This window comes from Equus quagga, chromosome 3 (genome assembly GCF_021613505.1).
Source record: "Equus quagga isolate Etosha38 chromosome 3, UCLA_HA_Equagga_1.0, whole genome shotgun sequence".
Classification (NCBI taxonomy): Eukaryota; Metazoa; Chordata; class Mammalia; order Perissodactyla; family Equidae; genus Equus; species Equus quagga.
Window position 1 is genome coordinate 135,171,833 of NC_060269.1, and position 22,700 is coordinate 135,194,532.

A 22,700-nucleotide genomic window follows, 5' to 3' on the forward strand; every position below is an offset into this window, starting at 1 on the left:
CAGTTGGAAATTAGCTCTCTACCCTCTGGCCTCCTCTCTGTTGGTAACCTTCTCTGTTCATAGTATGTGTCATGTTCAATTCAGTTAAACACAGATTAATTGAGCACCTATAATGTACCAATTTCTTTACTAAGTCTGGAGGTTCAAAGACAAAGACACCGTCCCTCTCTCTCTTTAGGTGCTTATGTGGGAGGTAAACATGACTAAAAATAATAACAGCCACTTTCCTTGACTGAGCACTCACCATGTGCCAGACCCTGTGCTAAATACTTTATGTGGGTATCTGATTTAATCTGTCCGGTACTCTACCATCCTATTTACAGAGGAGGAGGAGGAAACTGACTCAGAGAGGTTGCGTAACTTGGCTAAGGTCACATAGCTATTGATAATGGAGCTGGGATTTGAACCCAGGTAGTTTGGTTCCCAAATGCCACACTTAGCTATTAGGCAATACTGCGGAGGGATGTCCTGGAACTATTTATTTATTTTAAGTCATTCATTCATTAAAAAAAGTTACTGAGCAGTCTTTATGTGTTAGGAGCTTTGTTAGGCTTCTTCATAGAAGAGGTGACATTTGGACAGAGGCTTGAAGGATGAGTAGAGTTTTCATAGTGAGAAAAGGAAGAGAGGGAAGGGCATCTGGGCGGAAGGGAAAACATGAACCATACCACGCAGAGGAGAAAATGCAGCTCCATGGGGCGATGTGACGAGCCTGCATCCCTTGATGCGAGGAGTGGCAAATAAGTCTCATCTTGTATGCCAACTCCACGTGATGGGGGTGGCTGCCCAGAGCATGATGTTGAGAAGGATTCTGAGGCTGAGTCTGTGCCTAGTGGAAAGCACGCCTTGTGGCCTGATCACCAGTGCCGGCCACAGGGTGGAAATGTGGAGTAGCTGCACAGGAGCCACACGTTTGTTCAGGTAGAATCTCACGTGTGAGTTGGGCGATTCGGGAAATAAGACTGGAAAGGCAGGTCGGGGCCACACTTCGAAGGTTCTTAAATGCCATGCTAAGGGCTATTAAACATTCTGCCCTACTGTCTACCTATGTGACTGTTTTTCTGATCTTTTCTCTTAGGTTAGAAACTGGGGAACATGACAGTTTTCTTCTTTTCCACTCTTTTCCTTTCACTAAAAATTCATTCTCATCTTCAGATCCAATGGATTGGAAGCATGATTTCTTATAACAAAATTCCACTACAACAAAATAATAGAAGACTAAGTCAAATATTGGGGCCAGACTTTTCCTGTCTCTGAAAATATCAGTTTATGGAGTGAGACTATTCAAGTCAATGACATAGTGATACCTTCTGTTATTATAGGAAGTCTATATTTGGCACGTTTAGGGGAAAAAAAAGTCTGACTCCTTTTTTTCCCCCAGTTAATCATGGTAGTCGGAATTTTTCAGTAATAACACTAATTAATGCCTGGAGTCTGCATTGCCCTTTCTGATTTTCAAAGCACTTTTTCTGTGCGCATTGTCTCATTTAATCCTCATAATAGTCCCATGGGAAAGACAGAATTATCCTTGTCCTCTCTTTACAGAGGGGAAAACCAAGGCTCAGGGCGCTTCTTTAACTGGAGCCCAAGCTTCCTAATTCCTTCGACTTTGCTATGCTGCCTCTCCGAAATATGCTAATACGGTTCTAACCCAGGTTCTAAATTAGAAGCAATCCTCTTTTTTTGAGCTGGATTTTTACTGGTGTGAATCATCCTGTTTTCCTCACCCACTGGACTTTGTCTCTTTGAAGCAGATTGAACAGCCTCGGAGGCCCAGGATGGGGAGGCCTCGGAGTGTGGCTGGCTCCTTCTCCCCGCCTGCACGGAAATGCTCAGAGATGTCGTTCTCTTCTTTTTTAGCCAAAATGTAATCCATGTACCTAGTAAAAGATTCAGATAGTGTAAAAAGGTTTAGGGGGAAGAGTAAGTTCCCGCCCACCCGAGCCTTCTAGTCTCTTCCCCCAGACAAACTGAGTAACACTGGTTTCTTGGGTGTCCTCTTCCAACACACATGGGAGGGTACCATAACTGTCCCGCTCTCATTAAGAGTACGGCAGAGATTTTTATACAGCAGTGCATGCTGCGAGACCTCCTTCTTTTCAATAGCTGCTTAGCATTCCTTTGCCTGACAGTCCATAATTTATTTAACCTGTCTCCTGCTGATGGTCGTGCAGGTCATTTCTAGTCTTTTCCAGTTAACAACAAGGTTTCACCGAACATGTTCGTACATGGATCTTTGTGCAGCCGTATAAGTATGCTTGGAGGATAAATTACTAGGAGAGGAATTTATTTTATTTTTAAGACTCCTAGTATTGAATATTCCACAGACTTCCTTAGTAACCCACTTCACTGCCTAGTATCCTTTTGGGGGAAGTTCTGACCTAAATCATACTTGCTAGAAAATAGAGTTTTTGTTCTCAGGCTTTGGCTTTAAAGAAAATGAAACACCCTGTTGCCGCTGCCTGTTTAATGGCCTGTGTTTGGAAAGCGTTATTGAGTTACCTGCGCTCTAGCTTTACTTCTCCAGGTTGGGAAAATCTTAGCTTCCTTTCCTCCAGGTTCCACTTACAGATTTATAGTCACTGTTATTCCTTGCATGAAGACCATCTCTCACTTCTCCAGAATGGGCTGAGGATCTCAGTGGCATCACTGTGGTGCGTTTGGAGTGCATCTGAGTACGGCTTTGTTACGTGGGGATGACACCGTCCCCAGAACTGGTGTCTCTGTCAACTCAGCTGAACTGGAAAATGGGCTATGTGACCCCCACGCCACCCCACTCAGGGGTGCTGTTCGAAATACTTAACAATCCAGAAGAGGTGGGGGCCCCAGTCAGTCTCCCCGGGCGCTGGCCCTAGTGCTGAAACAGGATGATGCTGGAGGTCCCTGCTGAGCCAGGCTCTACCCTGAAGGAGGGGCGGCATGGATAGTAGGTCATGAGGCCTTGGAAGTTCGAGACAGCACCAATTATCTAACCAATATGGAGATATTTCAGTGTTTCAACCACCAGTATGGCCTCACAGGGGCGTGCCCGCTGCCCATCAGCCCTCGTTCTCTCTGGGAAGACTTGTGAGATGTGATGTGGTTTAATAAAAACCCAGTGGCTACAGAGTAGGGGACCAGGTTTGCATCATACTTGGGGCTTCTTATTAGCTCTACAACCTTCAACAAGATGCTAACACCTTTCTCGCCCCCAAATGAAAGAGTCTGCACCATATAATATCTAATGCTGCTTCTTGCTCTAAAATTTGGGGAAATAAAATAAGCGAGGGGGTGGGTTCCAAACTTGAACTATTTTCCTGGCATTTTATGTTTGTGTCGTAATGATGCCTCCCCCCCCCCCCCCCCCGCCCCCCAGCTTCCTCATTCCAGATTAGGCAAAGAAATGGATTTGGGGGCAGGATCTGAAAGAAGAGTGACTATTGTTTGTATTAGACGGCATGGGGCACATTATAGAATTGTGGGAAGTTTTGGGTGAAAGAGAGGTTCAAATCCTGATTTGCCCACACTATATTCGTTTGTTCATTCATTCATTTATTCATGCACACATTCACTCACTAAATGTTTATGGAGCCTCTATCAAGTGTTGGGCACTGTTTTGGGCTCTGGGGATGGAATAATGAATAAAGTAACGTCCCTGCTTTCTTAGAGCTTACATTCTAGAGGAAATTGGGCAAGCCACTTAACCTCTTTGGACCTAAATTTTCCTACCTGTCAGTTCTTCCATGGTGAATGGCATTGGTACTGTTCCTTCCCATTCTAGTGTCTATGGGAGCCATCACTAATGAACAATAGTGCTCCAAGCAGCCACAGTCAGTTACTAGGAAATAGCTCATATGTGATCCTGGGCTAGATGAATTCTAAAGTCCTTTCCTGCTCCAAAACTTCATTCTTATTATTTCTAATTAAATGGGAAGACAATATTATACTGAGGGAAAATTGTAATAGAATTCAAAATCATAAAACTATCGAAGCTATGGATTTTACAAGAAAACCGCCATTGTTTTGGTTTTGTTGGATACAAAAAATATGTGTTTTTGTAGAATTATTTTAGATCACTGGGTCTTAGATTTTCCTTCCACAGTCTCCTGCTCAACCCCGCTTTACTTTGATCCCCTGATAAGGGAGAGGCTCATCAACATTCATTTTTAACTCCTTTCATTTTGGAAACCTCCTTTATGAAGGCTCCTTTGACTGGAGTCAGGTTGGGCAGAATCAAATCCTGCTTGTTTTATAAGTGTTTCTACTATACACTAGATAACTCAACAGCAGTCACTACCAGAAGGCCTCCCAGGGGGCTGACGTGGCCATCTGGTCTCTTATGTTCCACTCAACACGATGGAAGCCAAACCAAGGTTGGGCTGGTATCAACCTCTTGGTGAATTTTTTTCCCCAAATTCCAAACACATCCTTGCAGTATTTCCGTTTCCATTCCCCCTCCCTGCTCCCATAACAGACCAGCAAATCCAGTGTGCCCAAATTGAGCTCAAACTGCAAAGAAAAAAAGATTAGAAGTGTTTCCGTTAGAACTGATAGCTTCACTCTTTTGGATTTCCAAATGCATCTTTACCTACAACAAAGCGAGTAGATTTGTGGGCACTGGGGGAAATTTGGCTTCTTGAATTCTATTATAAACATGGGGGTCTGAGACTATGACAACTGTGCTCTCATGATTTCCAAGTTATAATGCATCAGAGGTACCTCTGTCTATAATAAAATATTTTCCCCAGTGGGGAACAAGAGCTGGTGTCCAGCATCCCAGGCTCCTATAATTTGTGCCAATATTGACATTTGATAACTTGCTCAGAAATCAACTCTTCCCTCTCCAAGAAGCCCCAGAAAATAGATTATTTCCACCATTTAATCGTGGACATTTAAACCAAGGAGCATTTTAAGAAAGAGAAAAATGGTCTTTATTCCTAGGTTGAGCTCAGTGAATTCTTTTTTCTTTGAAGGGGGGTGGATATAGGAAATAAAAATTTAATATTGGCCTTGTTTAAAGCAGTAAGTATTAAATATAGATGAAATAACTCAGTTCCACCTTACGATTTGTTATGGACATGCCTCCTTTCTGTAGCCACAGAATTCTCCCACATTTGCAAACTACAGTGGAAGGCTCCCTGGTTTGAAGGGATATGGTTAGTAATTTTTGCAGAGGGTGATGTGTTGAATATTGCGGAAAGTCTGTACAGAAGAAAGAAACTGCAAGGTGAAGAGCATGAATTCTGAAACCAACCTGCCTGAGTTTGAATCCCAGGTCCAGCTTATATTATTATAATCTCCAAGGTTCAGTTTTTTCATCTGATAAATGGGGATACTAACAGAACTTCTTTCGTAAGTTGTAAAATTAAACAAGATTATTCCTGAAATGTGCTTAGCATGTTTCCTGGCATATTTTCAGTGTTAAATAAATGTTAGTTACTATTTTGGCAGCTGTGCATCTATTTTCTCATCTGTAGACTGGGGACAATGATGAGGATTAAGTGAATTTATATGTATATTTATAATTATTAAATATTATTTTTTTACAGCAGTGTGGACCAGAGTGAGTGCTGCTGAAATGATAACTTACTGTTATTACACAAATTCAAAATGCTTTCCTTAACGTTAGAAGGGCAGTATATAAAATGATTAAGCACCAAGGACCTGAGCTGCAAACTTGAAATTTGGCTCCACCGCTTATTAGCTCTGTGACCTTAGGCGAGTTGTTTTACGTCTCCATGCCTCGGGCTTTTCGTCTGTAGAATGGAGCTAATGATAGATCTCCTTAATAGGGTTGTTATGAAAACTAATTGAGATAGCTCGGTAAAGTGCTTCGCAGATGCCTGGCATATATTCCATGTTCAATAAATGTTTGCTAATAGTTTCAGAGTATTTCATTTAAATATTTGATTGGTGCTAGGCAGAGGGTTCTAGAAAGAATGTGATTTGGGAAGCAATGCTTTTCTGGAGATAATTGAAAGGCAGCCATCTTGCTGTTTGCAGATGTGGTCACCCTCCTGGGCTTTCTCTATGCTTCCAGTGGAGAAAACACAGGCATTGTGAAGAAGTTCCCGAGGTTTCTGAACCGAGAGCTGGAAGCCACCCGACGCCAGCGGATAGATTACCCAGTGTAAGAACGGGCAGATGATGCGGGCTGGTGGGCGGTGCCCTTTTTATCTGAGGACAGAGCAGGCTAGTGGAACCCCTTAGGAGGAACACCTTTGTAACATGCTTTGGAAAAATATTGAGATCTACAGAACTTAGGCAGAATCTGTGGACCTGAAAACTTCAGAGTATTCTTCAATTATTCTTGCACTGTGCTTTCCTCACTTTGCCTCACACTTCACATGTTGGTCCCAGGAAGGACATGAGGAGGGGAGGAAGGTGCCGGAGCCTGGCCTCGCCGGGTTTCAGGTGCAGCCAGCCACAGCCAGCACAGATTGCAGCCTTTGCTTTGACTTTTCTTTCTTGGAAGATTGGATGAGCTGCTTAAAAATCTCACAACTTCTGATCTTCTCCATTGATTTCAGCAAAACCCAGATATATTTTTTTCCTTCTGCTGAATTGAAGATGCTGAAAATGGTTCCTGGTTCACCTCAGACTGGATGGATTTAGCAGAGTGATTTAATTCTTCCCATGCTGCTGGCTGTAGAAAGATCTTGAGTCACTTTACTGAGCGTATGTTCTTGCTAAGCTTCCTTGTAATAACTTATCTTCATGAGCTTGCTCAGCTGGGTGGGTCAGGAGGGAGCTGTGTGACACCATCTGCTGGCATATCTTACCACTGATTTGGAGGCCAGATTATAAAACCCAGAATATTCTAAAGGACTTGTTTGGATGTATCCCCAAAAAACCTGGGGCCACTGCCACTTTAACCCAAACTGTGAATTGCTTGCTGGGATAATGAGAGAACTCTATATATTTGTTTTGACCTGGATTCCTGTTTCATGTGCAAAATGCAATTATTCCCAGCTCCTCTTCTTTGAACTGCTGGTCCCTAGCACTCTGTGTGGCAGCAAGCAAGTGTCCAGCAAATATTTGCTGAATGATTGATGGATCACATATCCTGGCTAAATGTGCCCTAGTTAAGTTGACTACTGTGATTTTATCCTCACTTCACAAATCACAGATGTACAATATTTTTTCCCACAAAAATAGCCCCAGTCCAGAAATGGAACAATTAGATTAGATGTTCCATATTGGTCAGCCAGAACTGTGTTACCGAACAACCTAATGTGTGCATTAAAATAGGAGCTGTGTGTCCCAATTATCATATAGTGATGCCATTTGCAGATTATGACATTTCTCTACCTTCAGGCTTTTATCTTTGAAAGAAACAAAATTGCTCAAAAAGCCCTAATTATGTTTTTTCTTTTAATCATTGAGATTAGAATAACTTCTTTTCAAATCACCTCTTATTAAAATCCAGATTTTTATTCCATGTCTGGCTTTATAAGACTTAATCAAGAATTCCAATGGCAGGCATGTGAGATTCTCAAAGAGGCACAGAAACAGAGTTTTTGGTGCAAGGTAGAATGTCTGCCAGTTTTGTACAATGATGCTTAACTCGTGTCTTTTGCAGTTACTATAACCACCTCCTTTGTCTCAAAAATCAAGCCTTGCAAGCTGATCTCTCATGATGAACATGAAGGCAAATTCGTCCCTTCATTGGAAAGAAAGCAATTTACTTGGTCATTGTTAACTGTAATTACCTGTTCTTAGATGATATCAATCTGCCGAATTTTTTTTCCCCTCTTTCTTACAGGTTTACTGTTTCATTGTGGCTTTATTTACTCCATTATTGCAAGGCCAATCTCTGTGGAATTCTGTACTTTGTTGATTCTAATGAGATGTACGGCACACCCTCTGTATTTCTTACCGAAGAGGGTAAGTACGAAAAAGAACCTTTACAACGATGTTGTAATTTTCTTGTGCTCTGTCTATTGGCAGGTACGTCTGTCTAGAGTAAGGAAGATATTGTCAACGTGGCAGTTCAGCGAGAATGATGGTTTTCAAATGTGGGCTTCAGGTTGAACTTTTTTTCTGGAAGCTTAAAACAAATGTCTTCTTTACAAAGGAATGTACTTACTTATATGTTCTTTTGTTTTTGTTTGAAGAAGATACATGACGTGGTCTGGTAGCTTCTTAGGATAATTGTTGAAAAGGTGTAGCCACTTCATTCCCTCCTAAGTATTTTTTGTCATTTTCATGAGCTTTAATTTTCCTTTTAGGCCACTTGCATATTCAAATGCATCTAGACAAAGGAGAAGACCTCGCTGTAAAAACTAAATTCACCGTACCTTTGAAGGAGTGGTTTAGACTGGATATCTCTTTTAACGGAGGCCAGGTATCTGTATGCATGCTCCAGCACGAATCATACCAGCATCAACACTTAATGTTAAGCATTGCTATAAAGTCAGGGAGCAAGAAAATCTGTAAAAGCAAATTTGTGGTAAATGATGAACTCTTTACAGCTATACACTTTTTCCGTCAAACTTTTATAGCTGTAAGTTTAAATCATAAGAATTCCATCCCATTTAATTAACTTTTAAACTGCTTCTTGCGACCATATTGTGAATGAGTAAATAATATAGCCAGCTATGTAGCTGCAATTATCTGAGCAATTCAGCCCTTTTCCCTCAGGGAGACAGGCCTTGTGGAGATAAATGTTAAAATAGCATTGGCCATGTTTATGTAGTGTTATCAGATCTACAACTTATTTTTACAGGAAATTTAGTGGTTAGTTCAGCCAAGAAATGGTTTGACTGTTTTTGGCAGTTGAAACAATTGCTTATGTTTGGCTTTAAACAGACGAACAATAATCAACAAACGTAAGTGATAATTCTGGTGGGACGGAAGGTCTTTATCTACTTCATACTATAAAACACTGCACAGAACTGTTCCAGACTCTCATAGCACAGATTTTATGGATTATGGCAAATCTGTTGTTATAATGGAATACAATTCCATTTCTCAGCATCCACGATGCCAGGATGCTGCTATTTTTCTGGTTGCTTTATTTTCTCATCAGCTTTTCTTATTGATTTGTGATTTTCCGGTAAGAAAACTAAAAGAGATGTTTTGTTTGTCTTGTGTATTAGATGATACACAGACTTCCTCAGTGGTTAGGTTTATCACATTTCCTTTTTCTGAAGGGAAGAGAAATCAGGTCAGTCCTTGTTGCTTTCCTGAGAAGAGTCTGGGAAATGTTAGCTGGGGTGTTTTATATGTTTGTTTGTTTCCTGAAAGATGTTCGGTGACGTAGCTGTGGTCCACATTTTAGCTTCTCGTTTATGTGAGGGTTAAGATGGCGTTATAGTTGGGTTACTGCTTTCTCCTAAGGAGAAGGTCAGCTCAGAGCTGTGTATCACTTAGGCAGGTATCAAATCATCAGAGCAAATCACAGATCTTAGTTTATACCTGCTGTATGCAAGGCAGTTCACTGAAGGAGCTTATAGGTTACTTATGGAAGTAACATTAAGCAGGTGAAGGGATGTTGTAAGGTGAGCTTAATTGCCAAATGAGTCATATTGGCTCAGAGGAGACAGCACTTTGAGCTGGGATGCTCAGGGAAGGTTTCAAAGAGAAGATTCCTCTGGATGGGCAGAATCGAAATGGAGAAGAGAAGAAGGGGCATTTTAGCACATCACTGGGGATTAGCACATCAGTCAGTTAGACTGGAGCAGGAATTTGGGGGCTGCAGAAAATTAAGAGAAGAAAACAATTTCTTTATGACTAGAATGTGGAGAATCTTGAGTATCTTGGAATTTAGATTTCTACTTGCAAGGCAGCAGGGCTTCATGGAAGATATTTTAGCAGAAGAAGAGTAAATCAAAGTAGTCCTTTAATTAAAGAGATGAATTTAACAGCAGAGTTCATGGGGTAAAGCAGAAGAAGAGAATTAGGAAGACCAGATAGGGTAGAAAGAAAAAAGAAGTCTGTGTGTATGTATGTATATAATATATTCTTTTTCTTTTTCAGTAGACTTTTGCCATTTGTCCTTCTTTCTTTCCATCCCAACTGGTCTTCCCAATATATATATAAGTTCCAAAACAAAATTTATTGTTTTTCTATACAAAATCCTCCTCAGTGGCGGGACCACCATACTTATTGCTTTGACTCAGTGGACTTAAAATAAATGATTGGTTTAGAGAAACAGCGGGTTTGAGTCCTTTTCTTCTCTGAACCCACATGTTGTCTATGGCTGCGCTGGATGGTTTCATGGGTGAGCTTGTTTTTCACAGACACAGTGTTGTAGACACATCTTCGAGAATCTAGTTGGGCCAGCACATGTTTCCTAAACGCTTGCTCTGTGCTAGCATTTGGAGACTAAAAGGAGCCCTTTAACTCCAGGAGCTTATGTTGTAGTCCAGTACCTGAGAAGAACACATGTGACAGCTAACAACACTCACCACAAAACCATTGTCACTGGTAAAATGACAGTGAGGATTCTCAGTGCTTAGAGAAGGAGGGTGGGAAACAGTCGTGCGTGAAGAACATTCAGCATCGAGCTCGTTTTCCCCCTAAGGCTCTCACGGAGTCAGAGCAAAATTTCAAAAACTCCTTGTCGTATCTTACACATTTCCTTGTCTTTCTATGCAACAAGGTTTTAAGCACAATACGCCAAATGAACCTTTGGCTTGACATTTGAAAGTATCTGAAACCCATTGGGGGAAACTGCATTATAGATCTTTCCTACCATGTCAAGTCATTTGGAGAAATCAAATTTCTTAAGTTTTAAAATATACACAGGGCTAGTAAACTGTTCCTTTTATTTTTGCAGAAATTGATCAGGTGAAAAACTCTGCAGCACATTTTATGAGTAATTTATACCCAGACCTGAATTTATGATGTGGGGCATTGAGGTGTAACTGATCCTTGTGTATCTCTCCCAACATAGATAGCAGTGACCACCAGCATTGGACAGGATTTGAAAAGTTACCATAATCAGACCATTAGGTAAGTGTGATCTTTCTTTTTATTGAAAAATTTTGCTGAATGAGGGTCAAGGAATCTTCATGCTTTAGCCCGCAACCCTAACGTTATTCCCAAAGCTCCTTAATCAGCTTTTCCAAGCGTGGCCTGTAGCTAGTCCGCCCTATAGCTAGTCTTTGTACTTTTTTTTCTTTTACTATCCACAAACTCTCCCTGTTTCCCCCACAACATGTTTTCTAAGTAAGAGAAACTAATCCTCTCTCCAGATCTCTTTGTAAATTCTTCCTTTCGTGGCACTTTATATAATTTATTTTCTTTGAAAATTATCTTCCACAAAGGATTCTGAAAAATAAATCAGAGTATTAATGTTGCTTATTGAGAATGATCAGTAACTTTGGCCTAGAATAAAACATAAAAGCAGACAGTCTTCATATTTATGTTGATAATCTAAATTTGAAATGTATGCAACTATTGATATTGGTATAACTTTTCATCTTTATGTAACCATTCCCTACAAGAGTTACAGAAACTGAGAATTGGGTCTCTTGCCTTGTATTTCATAATTTTTTAATTTGCTTCGACATCCCTGTGTTATAGGGGGGTCTATGGTGGCAGAACCATGGGGCAATCTTCTTTAGGAACTCAGGATACCACATCAGAGCTTGGTAATATGTATATAATCCAACACTTAAGAGTAAGTCTAAAGGACAGAAACATAAATTGCCAGCTTTGTATGTATGATTTAAATCAATGTATCAGGACTGTTGGGCATGTTGGCTAGGGGATTTGCTCCTCCATCCTTCAGTCATTCCACTACACCAAGCAGAAAGCTGCCGCTCCAGACAGGCTCCGTTCACTCAGAGTCCCCACACAATCCACATTTTCTTGAAAACCAATTATTAAAGGAAGGAAAGCAAAGAGAGAAGGAGACATTGGGACAAAGGGGCATATGCTATGGGTTTTTTTTTTTTTTTTCACCATTCCTGTTTACATTTAAGTCAAACTGATTTCTTTTATGCCCTGGGTATGTAGAACAATGCTTATTTTCACAGCCGGATTAAAGGATTAGAGTTATATAGAAAGGCTAAAGCAGTGTTATTCCTTAGCCTGCAAAGACAAGGTCAGGCGTGACGTGATAGCTGTATTGTAGCATAGAGGCTGGGGCCGAAGCACGGAGCAGAAGTCTTAAAGCTCACCAGGCGGATTTAGACCAGTCAGGAAGAATTCAACAGCTATGAGTTTTGTTATGTAACAGGTGGCCGTGGGCTCTCTGAAGAGTTCAAGAATAGGAAAGGCCTGGGAATTCTCTTTGGAGAAACAGATGATATGTGGCTCCTTTGGAAATCTCTTATCTGCAAGGAAGTCCTGAGAAATTAAGGGTTTGCATTTCAGAACGTGAAATCTAAAATAATGCCTTCCTCTTTCTCCCCTGACACCCACCTCCGACTCCGGGATGTTTTTGACAACTGATTGAATTTCATAGGCTCTTTCTTATTTTCCATGTAAGAGCTTCCTTTCCTCTGAAATCCCAGAAATCTGGATGCTGACAGGAGTGAGTTGTAGCTGAGAGACCACAGTGTGATCCAGGGCTGGGACCAGTCTGGGGCGAGAGAGGCATGTGCTTTCTACATGAAGTTTAAGGAGGCATCAGATAAATTCAGTAATTGTATGAGTTTCCTAGAGCTGCTGGAACAAAGTACCACAAACTGACTGGCTGTAACAACAGAAATTTATTGCCTCTTAGTTCTAGAGGCTAGAGGCTGAGAGCAAGGGCTCGGCAGGGCCGTGCTCCCTCTGAAGGCTCCGGGAAGGACCTGTTCTAGGCTTCTCTCTCCAGCTTCTGAGAGTCCCCTAGCCTGTGGCAGTGTAACTCCAGTCTTCACATGGGGTTCTCCCTGTGCGAGTGTCTGTCTTTGTCCAGATTTGCCCTGATCGTAAGGATACCAGTCATACTGGGTTAAGGGCCCACCCTATTCTAGTATGGCCTCATCTGAATTAATTATATCTGCAATGACCCTATTTCCAGATAAGATCCCATTATGCAGTTCTGGGGGTTCGGACTTCAGTATATGAATTTTGCAGGGGGGGAGGGGGGACAGTTTAACTCATAACAGTAATCATGAGAAATTGCATTTGGATATAAGCTTTTTAAAAATCAAAATTAATGCAAAGAATCCACGATGAACAAAATGTCAAAATGTTAAGAAAAGACAAAATCGGTGTAGTCATATAAGATTCCAAAGATCAGACCGATTTTCAGGTACATACCAGTTCAACATCCCAGTGAAAACACAGAAAACTCACCCGGTGATATCGGCAGTCCCCAGATACCGGCAGTCCCCAGACCCAAGGGTGCCCCTCACCCCCACCTCAGTGGTCCTGCCGTCCTCCCAGGCCCTCCTCCAGCATTTAGAACAACCAAAGAGTTAATGCCAGGTCCACTAGGGATTCCTGTGGTCAGATATCTGGAATCCCGCTTTCAGAGTGGGCCAAGCCAGTGAACTAAACATCAGATATTTCAGATGGTTATCGGTGTTCCAGGGAAAGCCTCTCAACGTTCCTTTTTATTTGTTCCTGTCATGTAAACACAATGGTAGCTGTTATCCCACAAATGTGGGGTGGGAAGATCAGTCATTAAGTGCTCAGAAGTGCAGTGCCACACACGAATGAAAGGCTGTCAGTACCGCTCGGTGACAGGCCACAGCTGCAGACCTGTATAGTGTTGGATTCCTTCGTCTATCCAGTACATCTTCAGTCATCCAACATGCCTACCACATGCCAGACATGCTGCCGGACTCTGGGAATAAAATGCTGAACAGAAAGAATACAGTCAGTCCCTGCCTTCATGGAGCTAAAAACATCTCGTAGGGGAGACAGATCTTAAACGAGGAAATTCACAAATAAGTTTAAAATTGCAAATCGTGCTGAATGCTGGGAAGGAAATGAATAAAGTGACTTGAAGGGATAACAGGGGTCAGAATTCAGAGCAGGTATTGGGGAAGTGAGTCAAAGATGAGAATTACTCTGAGAGGTGAGGGTGGCAGCTAATTTGAGTCTCTAAGTTCGCCTACTGGAGAAGCCGGGAGCTGGAGCTATTTCCAGTTGTGAGTGAGGCCTATTTGAGAACGCTGGGTGATTCTTCCGTAATAAACCAGGGCGCTCTCCTGTGTCCAGATGAGAGTAAAGATGGTTTGCCAGCACGTCTGAGATTTTCGAAAGGGAAAGCTTTTATCTCAGCGAAATTGATGGCTATCAAACAAGGCCCAGTGCAAGGAATCTCTTACAATATTTGTGCAGCCACTGAGAATTTTAGAGGAGAAAAATGTGGAGGCTCCCATGTGGATGGAGGCCAAATTGGAGAGCGCTCCTATTTCATTGTATTATAATAATGATAAAAACCAAAAATATTACAGTCCACTACCATAGGAACCAAGCACTTTATTGATTAGTAGAAGAAGTCTATTAAAGCGAAGATCCATAAAAAAATACTTATGCAAACATTTTATTTTACTTAAAAAAATGGAAATGTACGTTCATTTGCCAGTCTTTCCAGGTAGGGCCTTTCCTTTGAGTATGAATCTACTGATGAAAGTGCCCTGTCGTCTTTCTTGCATAAACAGCACCCAATTTCTGTTTCTTCCAAATGAAAACAAACACACTTGTGAAATAGCAGAATCCTTCTAGATTTCCTCAATTTCTTTTTCCAACCTTTTACGGTTGTCTTAATTCCACAACAATTTTTTTAGTAGCCATTCTTTTCTGAGTTTACCCAAAATATCCAACTTAATTTTTATAGAATGAACGACTCTTTCTTCTCCATCCATATTTTATTGGATAACGTAATATTTAATTGAGTTGTATGGTTACATGACCGTGCAGTTGGTATTAACAGGTTTGGGAAGGAACACGTGTTACTCTTACTAAGCATGCAACTCAAGAGATGGCAGCAATGTCCTACAGTGGATTAAGTTACTATTAATAACCATAGTTAACAGTTATGGTGCCTACTATGTGCTAGGCACTGTTCTAAATGCTTTGTTTAAATATTAGTTCATTTAATCCTCACAACAACCCTGTAGGTCGGTGCTATTATTATCTCTATTTAAAAAGTGTGGAGACTAGGTCTCTGGAGAGTCGCCTCCAGCCGGCGAGCATCCAGCGTGTTATGGGGAGGGGCTATCGGGTGAGCTGTTGGGTGGGTGAGCAGAGGCCTGTGAAGGGGGCTTCTACTGCAGAAGCATTGTGCTGAACCCACTGCGTGCCAGGTATTGTCTCATGGGGGTGGTTGGAATGTTCGAGCCTTTCTAAGGTCTTGAAAAACAGAATCAGTTCACAGCTCTCGGAGATAATAACTTTGTGATCTCAGCTGAAAAAAGAGAGAAAAAGGGGCTCTCTTCTCATGGCCCTTCAAGGCTGAGATTCTGGAAAGAAAAGTATCAGGAGATGAAGCACTTCTTTTCCATTTTAGTTGCTTTCACCTAAGGCTGATCTCTTAGTGTTCGCTGTTACTGCCGTCAGTGATGTTGTCAGAGTGCTCATCTCTCCACCTTTTGTCTTCCTCTCCAGCCAGGTGCCCCTGCTGGGGGTCGGGTTCCTCGCTAACAGTCAGTCCATCTCCTCTCCTGGGATGACCCCGGGTTGCTTGGCTTCTCTGATCCAACCGCTGGTAGCTTGCTCTGTCCCCGTTGGCGTCACCCTGGCCTATCGCTCTCGTGGCTCGCCAGCTCCTGGCGGCTTGCCTGACAGTTTGTTCTCTTTCCTTCTGCTTCCATCTGCCCTCTGCGCTCCCTGGCTCTTTCCTCTTTGCCTGTTTCTCACTTGATGCCTGGCTTGACCCCTCCTTGCTGTTCACATATGCTCTGATCGCACCTTGCCCACCCATTCCTATTTTAATTTTTGAATAGGTAGGAAATGCACATGGTTTAAAAAATCAAATCTACATGAAAAGATACACACTTAGATGCCTTGCTCCCAGCTCTGCCCCATCTAGTCTGTCCCCTACCCCCCACGCCACAGGGAAACACTTTTATTAGTTTCTTGTATATACTTCTAGAATTTTTCTAATGCAAATACCAAAAAAAAAAAAAAGAACAAAAGCAAACCATTCTTTGTATTGGCTGAAAAATATACTCTTTGTTCTGCACTTTCATTTTACTTTTTTTCACTTAACAAGGTATTTTGGAGATTTTTCCAGGTCAGTGCACAGCCCTCTTTTCCCTCTTTTAAAGCCGTATGGTAAAAAAGCTGACATCCAAGGCCCATTGGATGGATGTGGGCAAGTCCTCACTGACAGGCGCCTGGGCTTTCCAGTCTTTGGTGAATAGCAATAATGCTGCAAGGAGCAACTATGTGTATTTTATTCATGCCAACCCATGTTTTTCCTCCATTTTCTTTCCTGAGCCTTCAAGTCTTTCAGGGCAAAATAGAATTCGCGAGCATCACCTGTGCTGACCTCTGCTCTTTGACCAAGCCTTTGACCTTTCTGTGGCCTCTTCCTCCTAACTCTGAATTTTACCTCAGTTCTTATCTAATAAGATATGTTTTTAGTTTTCCTCCGCAGCCACCTTCTATCCATTCAATGGATAGAAGTTTTTTTTTCCTTTTAGAGCAAAATACTTCCGATTAAGACCGTCAATTCCAAATAATTCCAGTGATTCCAAACAATTTCATCAATATCAATAGCCAGCATGTATTAGTATTTGTGGTGAGCCAGGAGCTCTGCTAGGCGCTGTACATCTTTAGAGTTCACTTAATCCTTTTAACAATCCAGTAAGTGAGGAGCTCATTTACTAATGAGAAAACTCAGTCTCAGAGAGGTTAAGTGACTGGTCTAAAGTCACACAGCTGGTAAGTGGCAGAGCTGGGATCCTAACCCAAGTCCACCTGACCCCACTGTGGTCTCATCTGCTAGAACTCAGAGTGAAGAGCTTGTGGAAATTTGGGATTTTAAGTCAAAGGAGGGTCGATAAAAGAGTCTCTTTTTAAAAAATCTGGTTCAGCCTCAGAGCTCTCTTAATCCTTTGTTCTTCTCCAGCTTCCGGGAGGATTTCTATTATAATGACACCGATGGGTATTTCATTGTTGGAGGGAGCAGGTATGTGGCCGGCATTGAAGGGTTTTTCGGACCCCTGAAGTACTACCGCCTCCGCTCTCTGCACCCTGCGCAGGTGAGCCCCAGGGATCCATGGGAAATTTTTGGGTGCTCGTGGGTGATGGGCGGGTGGCTCAGGGGCATGTGAAACCCAGTATAAACAAAAGATTTATCCAAGCTGGACCTCACATCGGCTCTGTCATCAAACATAATTGATATTGAGGCTTTTCCCCCAGCAAATGCAATAATAGATTTCTGTTAACGTTTGGTTCATTTAGTACTCATAAAATGGAAACCATTTACTTCCTCTGTTTTAATAACCACTAGTTTAATTATAGAGTAGATTTTTATCAGGCTGTTGCCTATCCAGTGATTAAGCTAATGAAAGGAGAGAATCTTAGTTATTTGGTAAAGCTTCTTTTATATGCTATTATTTAGAGCATCAGAAGAGAAGACACTCTAGAAGATTAGAGTCCTGGTTCCTTTTGCTGCTCTTCTCTGAAGCGGGCCTTTGGCTCACGCTGGGCTGGGAGGGCTGCGGCTGTAGAGGTCACAGAGGGCTTTGTATTCAGAACTGCGTCTCCTGCACCGTGGTTCTCACATCCAGCCCACCCACAGATGGAACTGTCCAGTTCTCCAGGCCAGCTCCAGCAGGGTGGTGCTGGGGGGAGAGAGTTTCCCCACAAGGGGGCCTTCACGGCGGCCGTTTTTTCTGCCTTGGTAAGGAGATCACCAGATTTCTGAACAAGGAGCATTCTCTCATTCCCTGGGCCCTGTGGGGTTTGTTCTGGGAAAAGCGGGAGTCACTAGGCGAAGTCAATTAGGAAAAGTGGGCAGCCCTACCACCCATGGGTGCGCCTTAGAGTCCCTATCGAGAGACCTCCAAGAAAAGGAAGGAAATGAAATTCGTTTATTCATTTATACAGCAAATGCTTATTATTCACCAAGATGAATTAAGATGGTAGCTTACAAACTTTTTTTTGAAGTTGGTCCACAATAAGAAATGTATTTAATATCATGAACAGAACATACATATGCATACATATACACATAATATACGGGGACACATATACGTACATACACTCACATGTATGTGTACATATATATATAACACAAAGCTGAAACCAAAATTGTACTAAGAATACGTACCCTTGCTGTGTTCAGTGCAGTCTGATATTTTGTGTTCTGCTTTGTAAAAAAAAAAAAATCACTGCTGGTTACAACCCACTGAAATAATTTCATTACCCTCCAATGGGTCACAACCTGCATTCTGAAAACCACAGAGTTGAGATCAGGTCTCTGTTCTTCAGGAGCTCCCTGTCTGGACCTTAAACAGATAAGTCATGAAAGACTGCAGTGCCCGCTTTAATTCAGATGTGAGCACAGCGTTTGGGGGTGCAGAGGCAGGAGCGTCCGCGCTGGAACACTCCTGAGGGTGGGGTGGGCTGTTAGGGAAACTGAAGCATCGACCTGGATCTGGCTCTTGGAGGTTGAGTAGGAGGCGGCCAAGCAGAAGAAGATGGGAGGAGCTGGCAGGCAGCAGGCACAGCACCGGTGGACTTGGCGTCCCTTTGGGAACTGGAGAGGAGATGAATGTGATTTTCTGGGGATGGGCTGCAGTGGAGGGAAAGGAGAGAGTGGAGCCTGGTCTCTGGGAAAGCCTGACATTTAAGAAGCTCTTTAGAGGAGAAGATGCCACAAAAAGAAGCTATAGGGAACTAGCCTGTCCTTGAATTCCTAGTAACACCCTTGCTTTGCGAATCCAGAGTGGATGACCTGTGCACAAATAAGCCACCTGGTGATGTCAGTGGGAGAAGGAAATAACCCGAACGCAGCCTTTGTAGGTATCCATGGGGGTTTGACGACAATCGTTCAGTCGGTTTTCTTGCCTTCTTGTAGATTTCTAATCCCCTCCTTGAGAAGCAACTTGCTGAACAAATCAAGTTATATTATGAAAGATGTGCAGAAGTTCAAGAAATAGTGTCTGTGTATGCATCCACGGTACAGCAAGGGGGCCGGAGACAAGAAGCATGTAAGTATTGAGCAGTTTTTAGCTCAGTGCATTGGTATTGAAACATGTTTGGCTTCTTTCTAACGGGGTTAAAATAGAACATGTATGACTTGGCCAATGGGGACACTTGTGACTGTGAGCCCTCCACAGATGGATGCAAGTGAAAGGGTGCACTCCACCTGGATTCCAACAAGACCAGCAGCTGAAAGGAACCCGAACCTGCTTCGTAGCTTTGACTATCTGTAATTTAGTTTAAGAATACAAATGAGAGTGTTTTGAGTCTCGCATTGCATTATTCCCATTCATAATGGGATCTTAGGCCAGTCTAAGAAAATAAAAATGAATTGGAAAATAAATTAATCATTAGAAATGTTTCCCCATCCGTGCACTTTTGTCTTGGGCCATTAATATCTGAATATTAGCTTTCAGAAATGTTGAACAATGACTTTGTTGTTGGGGGCTCAGTTTTATTTTTCAAATCCTTGAAATTGACTCATTCTGGAAGACATCGGTAATTTTCAACCAAAGGAATGAAATTCAGGTAGATTGCTTTCGTGCCTGCTCATATTTGCCTGGACATCCTTTCACTTCAAACTTGGTCCTGTCTTGTCTTCCAGCTTGGATCTAGCACTCGTAAATTTCTCTGTGCTATAGATCTTCTTGCTTGATATAGTGGCACTAGAGTTAGTCACATATGTTCCTTCTGGAAGAGAAATTCCTGTGAGGCCTTTACCATCAGCAAAAGTAAATTGAGTATTTCAGTCCTGCCCACATATCTCACCATCCCCAGAGCCTAACTTCCCGTTCCAGGCCTTGGTGGATGGATGCATCTCGAACATACCCTAGTCCGATGGGTTCACGTAAAACTGTCCCAGGCAATAATTACAGATGGTGACAGGTAAGTGTGGAAAGGCAGAACTTCTACAATTCAGTTTAAAAATAGGCTCTACTGGTCCCCAGCTGCTACTCTCACCATTGAATCATCCAGAAAATACTATGTGTCAGAAGAGGGGGAAGATTTATGGGAATAGTAATGTCCCAAACAGGCAAGAAACCGATTTTGATAACTGATGTAATTTCAGGAGAGATTCGCAGAGTTGGGAGGCCAGCCTTGCATGCTGATCTGTTTGGTGGCACTGGGAAGATTTTCCAAACATCTTGTACTGCCTTCGCTCCCTGGGGATCCTTGGGCTTTGCTCCTTAACTCACATTGCCAACAAAATGGCCTAGATATTGGCCTCCTGGGGACTCGTCCGAGGCCAGCTGCTTATTCTGTAGAATTATTCAACAGCCATCAGCAACTTTGGCACATTTCCCTTGGCCTCGGCTTTGAATTTGTGACCTCGAGGCAAAGGCATCGTAGCTAATTTCACATCCCGAATGCACCCAAACAACATCCAGCAACGTTAATTCTCACCTCTTCTTTCTAGTTCCTCCCAGGCAGAAGGGATTTAGAGAAGTGACACTTGCTCTCTGCTAAGAGGAGTGGCAGCTTGTGCTTCCCTTTCCTGTAGGTGACCTCCAGAACTCCTACCTGGACCTGAAGCGCAGGTATGGGAGCCCGTCGACGTGCAGAGCCTTCCCCTGGGAGAGGGAGCTGAAAGAGAAGCACCCCAGCTTGTTCCAGGCCTTGCTGGAGATGGAGTCGTTGACTGGTAATTGTGTCTTTGCCTCGCTTCCGGACGTTAGTTAGGAAGGCTCCTGTTTTTCCTCTATTTCGCTCACCCTCTTTGGTGACTTGTGCCTCCAAGTTATTTTAACCCTAGTGTTCTAGCTTAATTTCGGATTTAAATTCTACCCTTGTATGTCCACAACTTTCGATATATCTGTGTGCATTTCCAATGCTAAATGCAAAAACTTCAATTTAGGAGTTGCTCGAGCAATTCTTTATTTAAAACCCAGGCCACAAATGAACAGCCCACAGCCGGAGCTGGCCCCCAGATGCAGTTGGTTTGACACCTACGTTGTTGTCATTTTTTAAAAAAATCAGTTACCAGTATCAAAAAACTTGCGTAAAAATGCGTATTTCTAGCTTTTCGCGAAAAATGCAAAGATCTGGCAGTGCTGGGCCTCACTCTGACATGGCAGCGATCCTGGAGGTGAGTGGTCGGCACAGGCACGCTCTGTCCGTCCGCAGCCTCTCCTCTCGCTTTCAGCACCTCCTGCCTGTTCATTCATGGACCTGACCTGCCTGGGCAATGGGCACTTGAACTGGAGACCCCTGCTTTGAACTACGCTTTAAGCAGCATCTCAGGAGTCTGTGTGTACTTCCCAAGTGTGGCCAGCTTCTCCTTAAGCCCATCGAGATTTGGGTTTGCTTGGTAATTAACTACATACGGTAGGGCCACGGGGGATCTTGAAACCATGTCTGTGAGGAAGAGGAGAGAAGCTGGAGGTGTTCAGCCTGGGGAAGGAGATGCCAAGGGGGCCGATGATACCTATCTTTGTGCTTAGGGGAACCCGTGGTATTCCTGGGCATACAACCAGACCCTCAAGTCAAGGCATTGCAGAAACTGACTGCATGTGAGAACTTCCTAAGAATGGCACTGTCCAACAGGGGAGATTGCCTTTGCAGCTAGTGACCCCCAGCCCTGTCCTGAAAGAAATTAAGCCATATAGGATATTTCATCTTTCCTTCATTTGATAGTTGCTGAGTGACCTCTCAGTTACTTGGCTAGACTTCAGAGATGATTAAAATAACACAAGGTCCCTACCCTTGAGGGACAGACTTGAAAGCAAAGAAAAACGGTAATGCATTTTAATAAAGGCTGTGGAAGTAAATGGTAAAAGAAGGGAGCGATCAGTTCTACCTGATGGGCTGGGGTGTTCAGAGAAGGCTTCCTGGAGGAGGTGACACTGGGACTGATTCTTGAAAGGTCAGTAAGTGTTGGCCAGATAGACAAGGAGGAGGTGGGTATTGCAGGTAGAGTGGAGGGAGAGAGGTGGGAACAGACATGCAAATGGTTTGGGAGGAAGAAGAAGGCCTGGACAGTGATGATTCAACTGGGGCTCAGACACCACCCTGAAGAGTTTTGGCTTTACCTCGTAGGTACAGGGACCTGTTGAAGAGTTTCAAGCAGGAGGGAGAGGTGTGGTCAGATCTAGTCTGTCATCACTGGGAGGTTGGGGGAGGTGAACTAGAGGAGGGTGGAGCTGGAAGCAGGGAGTCCATTGCCATGGTGCAGGAGGAGAGGATGCAGGCCTGGATGGGACAGAGTGATGGAGATGGAGCCAAAGAATGTAAAGAGGTTGGCTCTGAAAGACTCTGTGACTGCCTGGATTCAGGCAGGGACGTCACGTGGAGTCATGTGACAGCATAGCCTCTGGACCCAGGTGGCCTGGTTCCAGTTTTAACTTAGCACTTACTAGCTGTGTGATCTTGGGCAAGTTGCTTCATTTCTCTGAGCCTCAGTTTCCTCGTCTGCAAAATGGGGATGATGGTGGTACCGCTCTCCTAGAGCTGGGTTCAAGGAATAGATATATACAGACTTAGAACAGTATCAGTACATCGTGGGCTCCTTGTAAGTAGTATTTCTCAACCTTGGCACTCCTGATGTTTCAGACTGGAGAATTCTTTGTTGTGAGGGGTCTGTCCCATGCACTGTAGGATGTTTAGCTCTTTTTCTGACTAAACACTACCCACTAGAGACCAGTAGCAGTCTCTCCCCTCTCATGACTCCCCTC

At 43.0% G+C, this 22,700-nt stretch overlaps 1 protein-coding gene across 1 annotated transcript in view; it reads left to right on the forward strand.

Moving 5' to 3' along the window:
* Positions 1–22,700, forward strand: part of SEL1L3 (SEL1L family member 3) — a 96,321-nt gene that overhangs the window by 17,834 nt on the left and 55,787 nt on the right. The window contains exons 3-9 of the mRNA XM_046656535.1: positions 5,983–6,109; positions 7,745–7,866; positions 8,211–8,326; positions 10,880–10,938; positions 16,949–17,081; positions 18,905–19,037; positions 20,531–20,671. Coding sequence (XP_046512491.1) covers positions 5,983–6,109; positions 7,745–7,866; positions 8,211–8,326; positions 10,880–10,938; positions 16,949–17,081; positions 18,905–19,037; positions 20,531–20,671 — 831 coding nt within the window. The remainder of the gene's footprint in view (positions 1–5,982; positions 6,110–7,744; positions 7,867–8,210; positions 8,327–10,879; positions 10,939–16,948; positions 17,082–18,904; positions 19,038–20,530; positions 20,672–22,700) is intronic.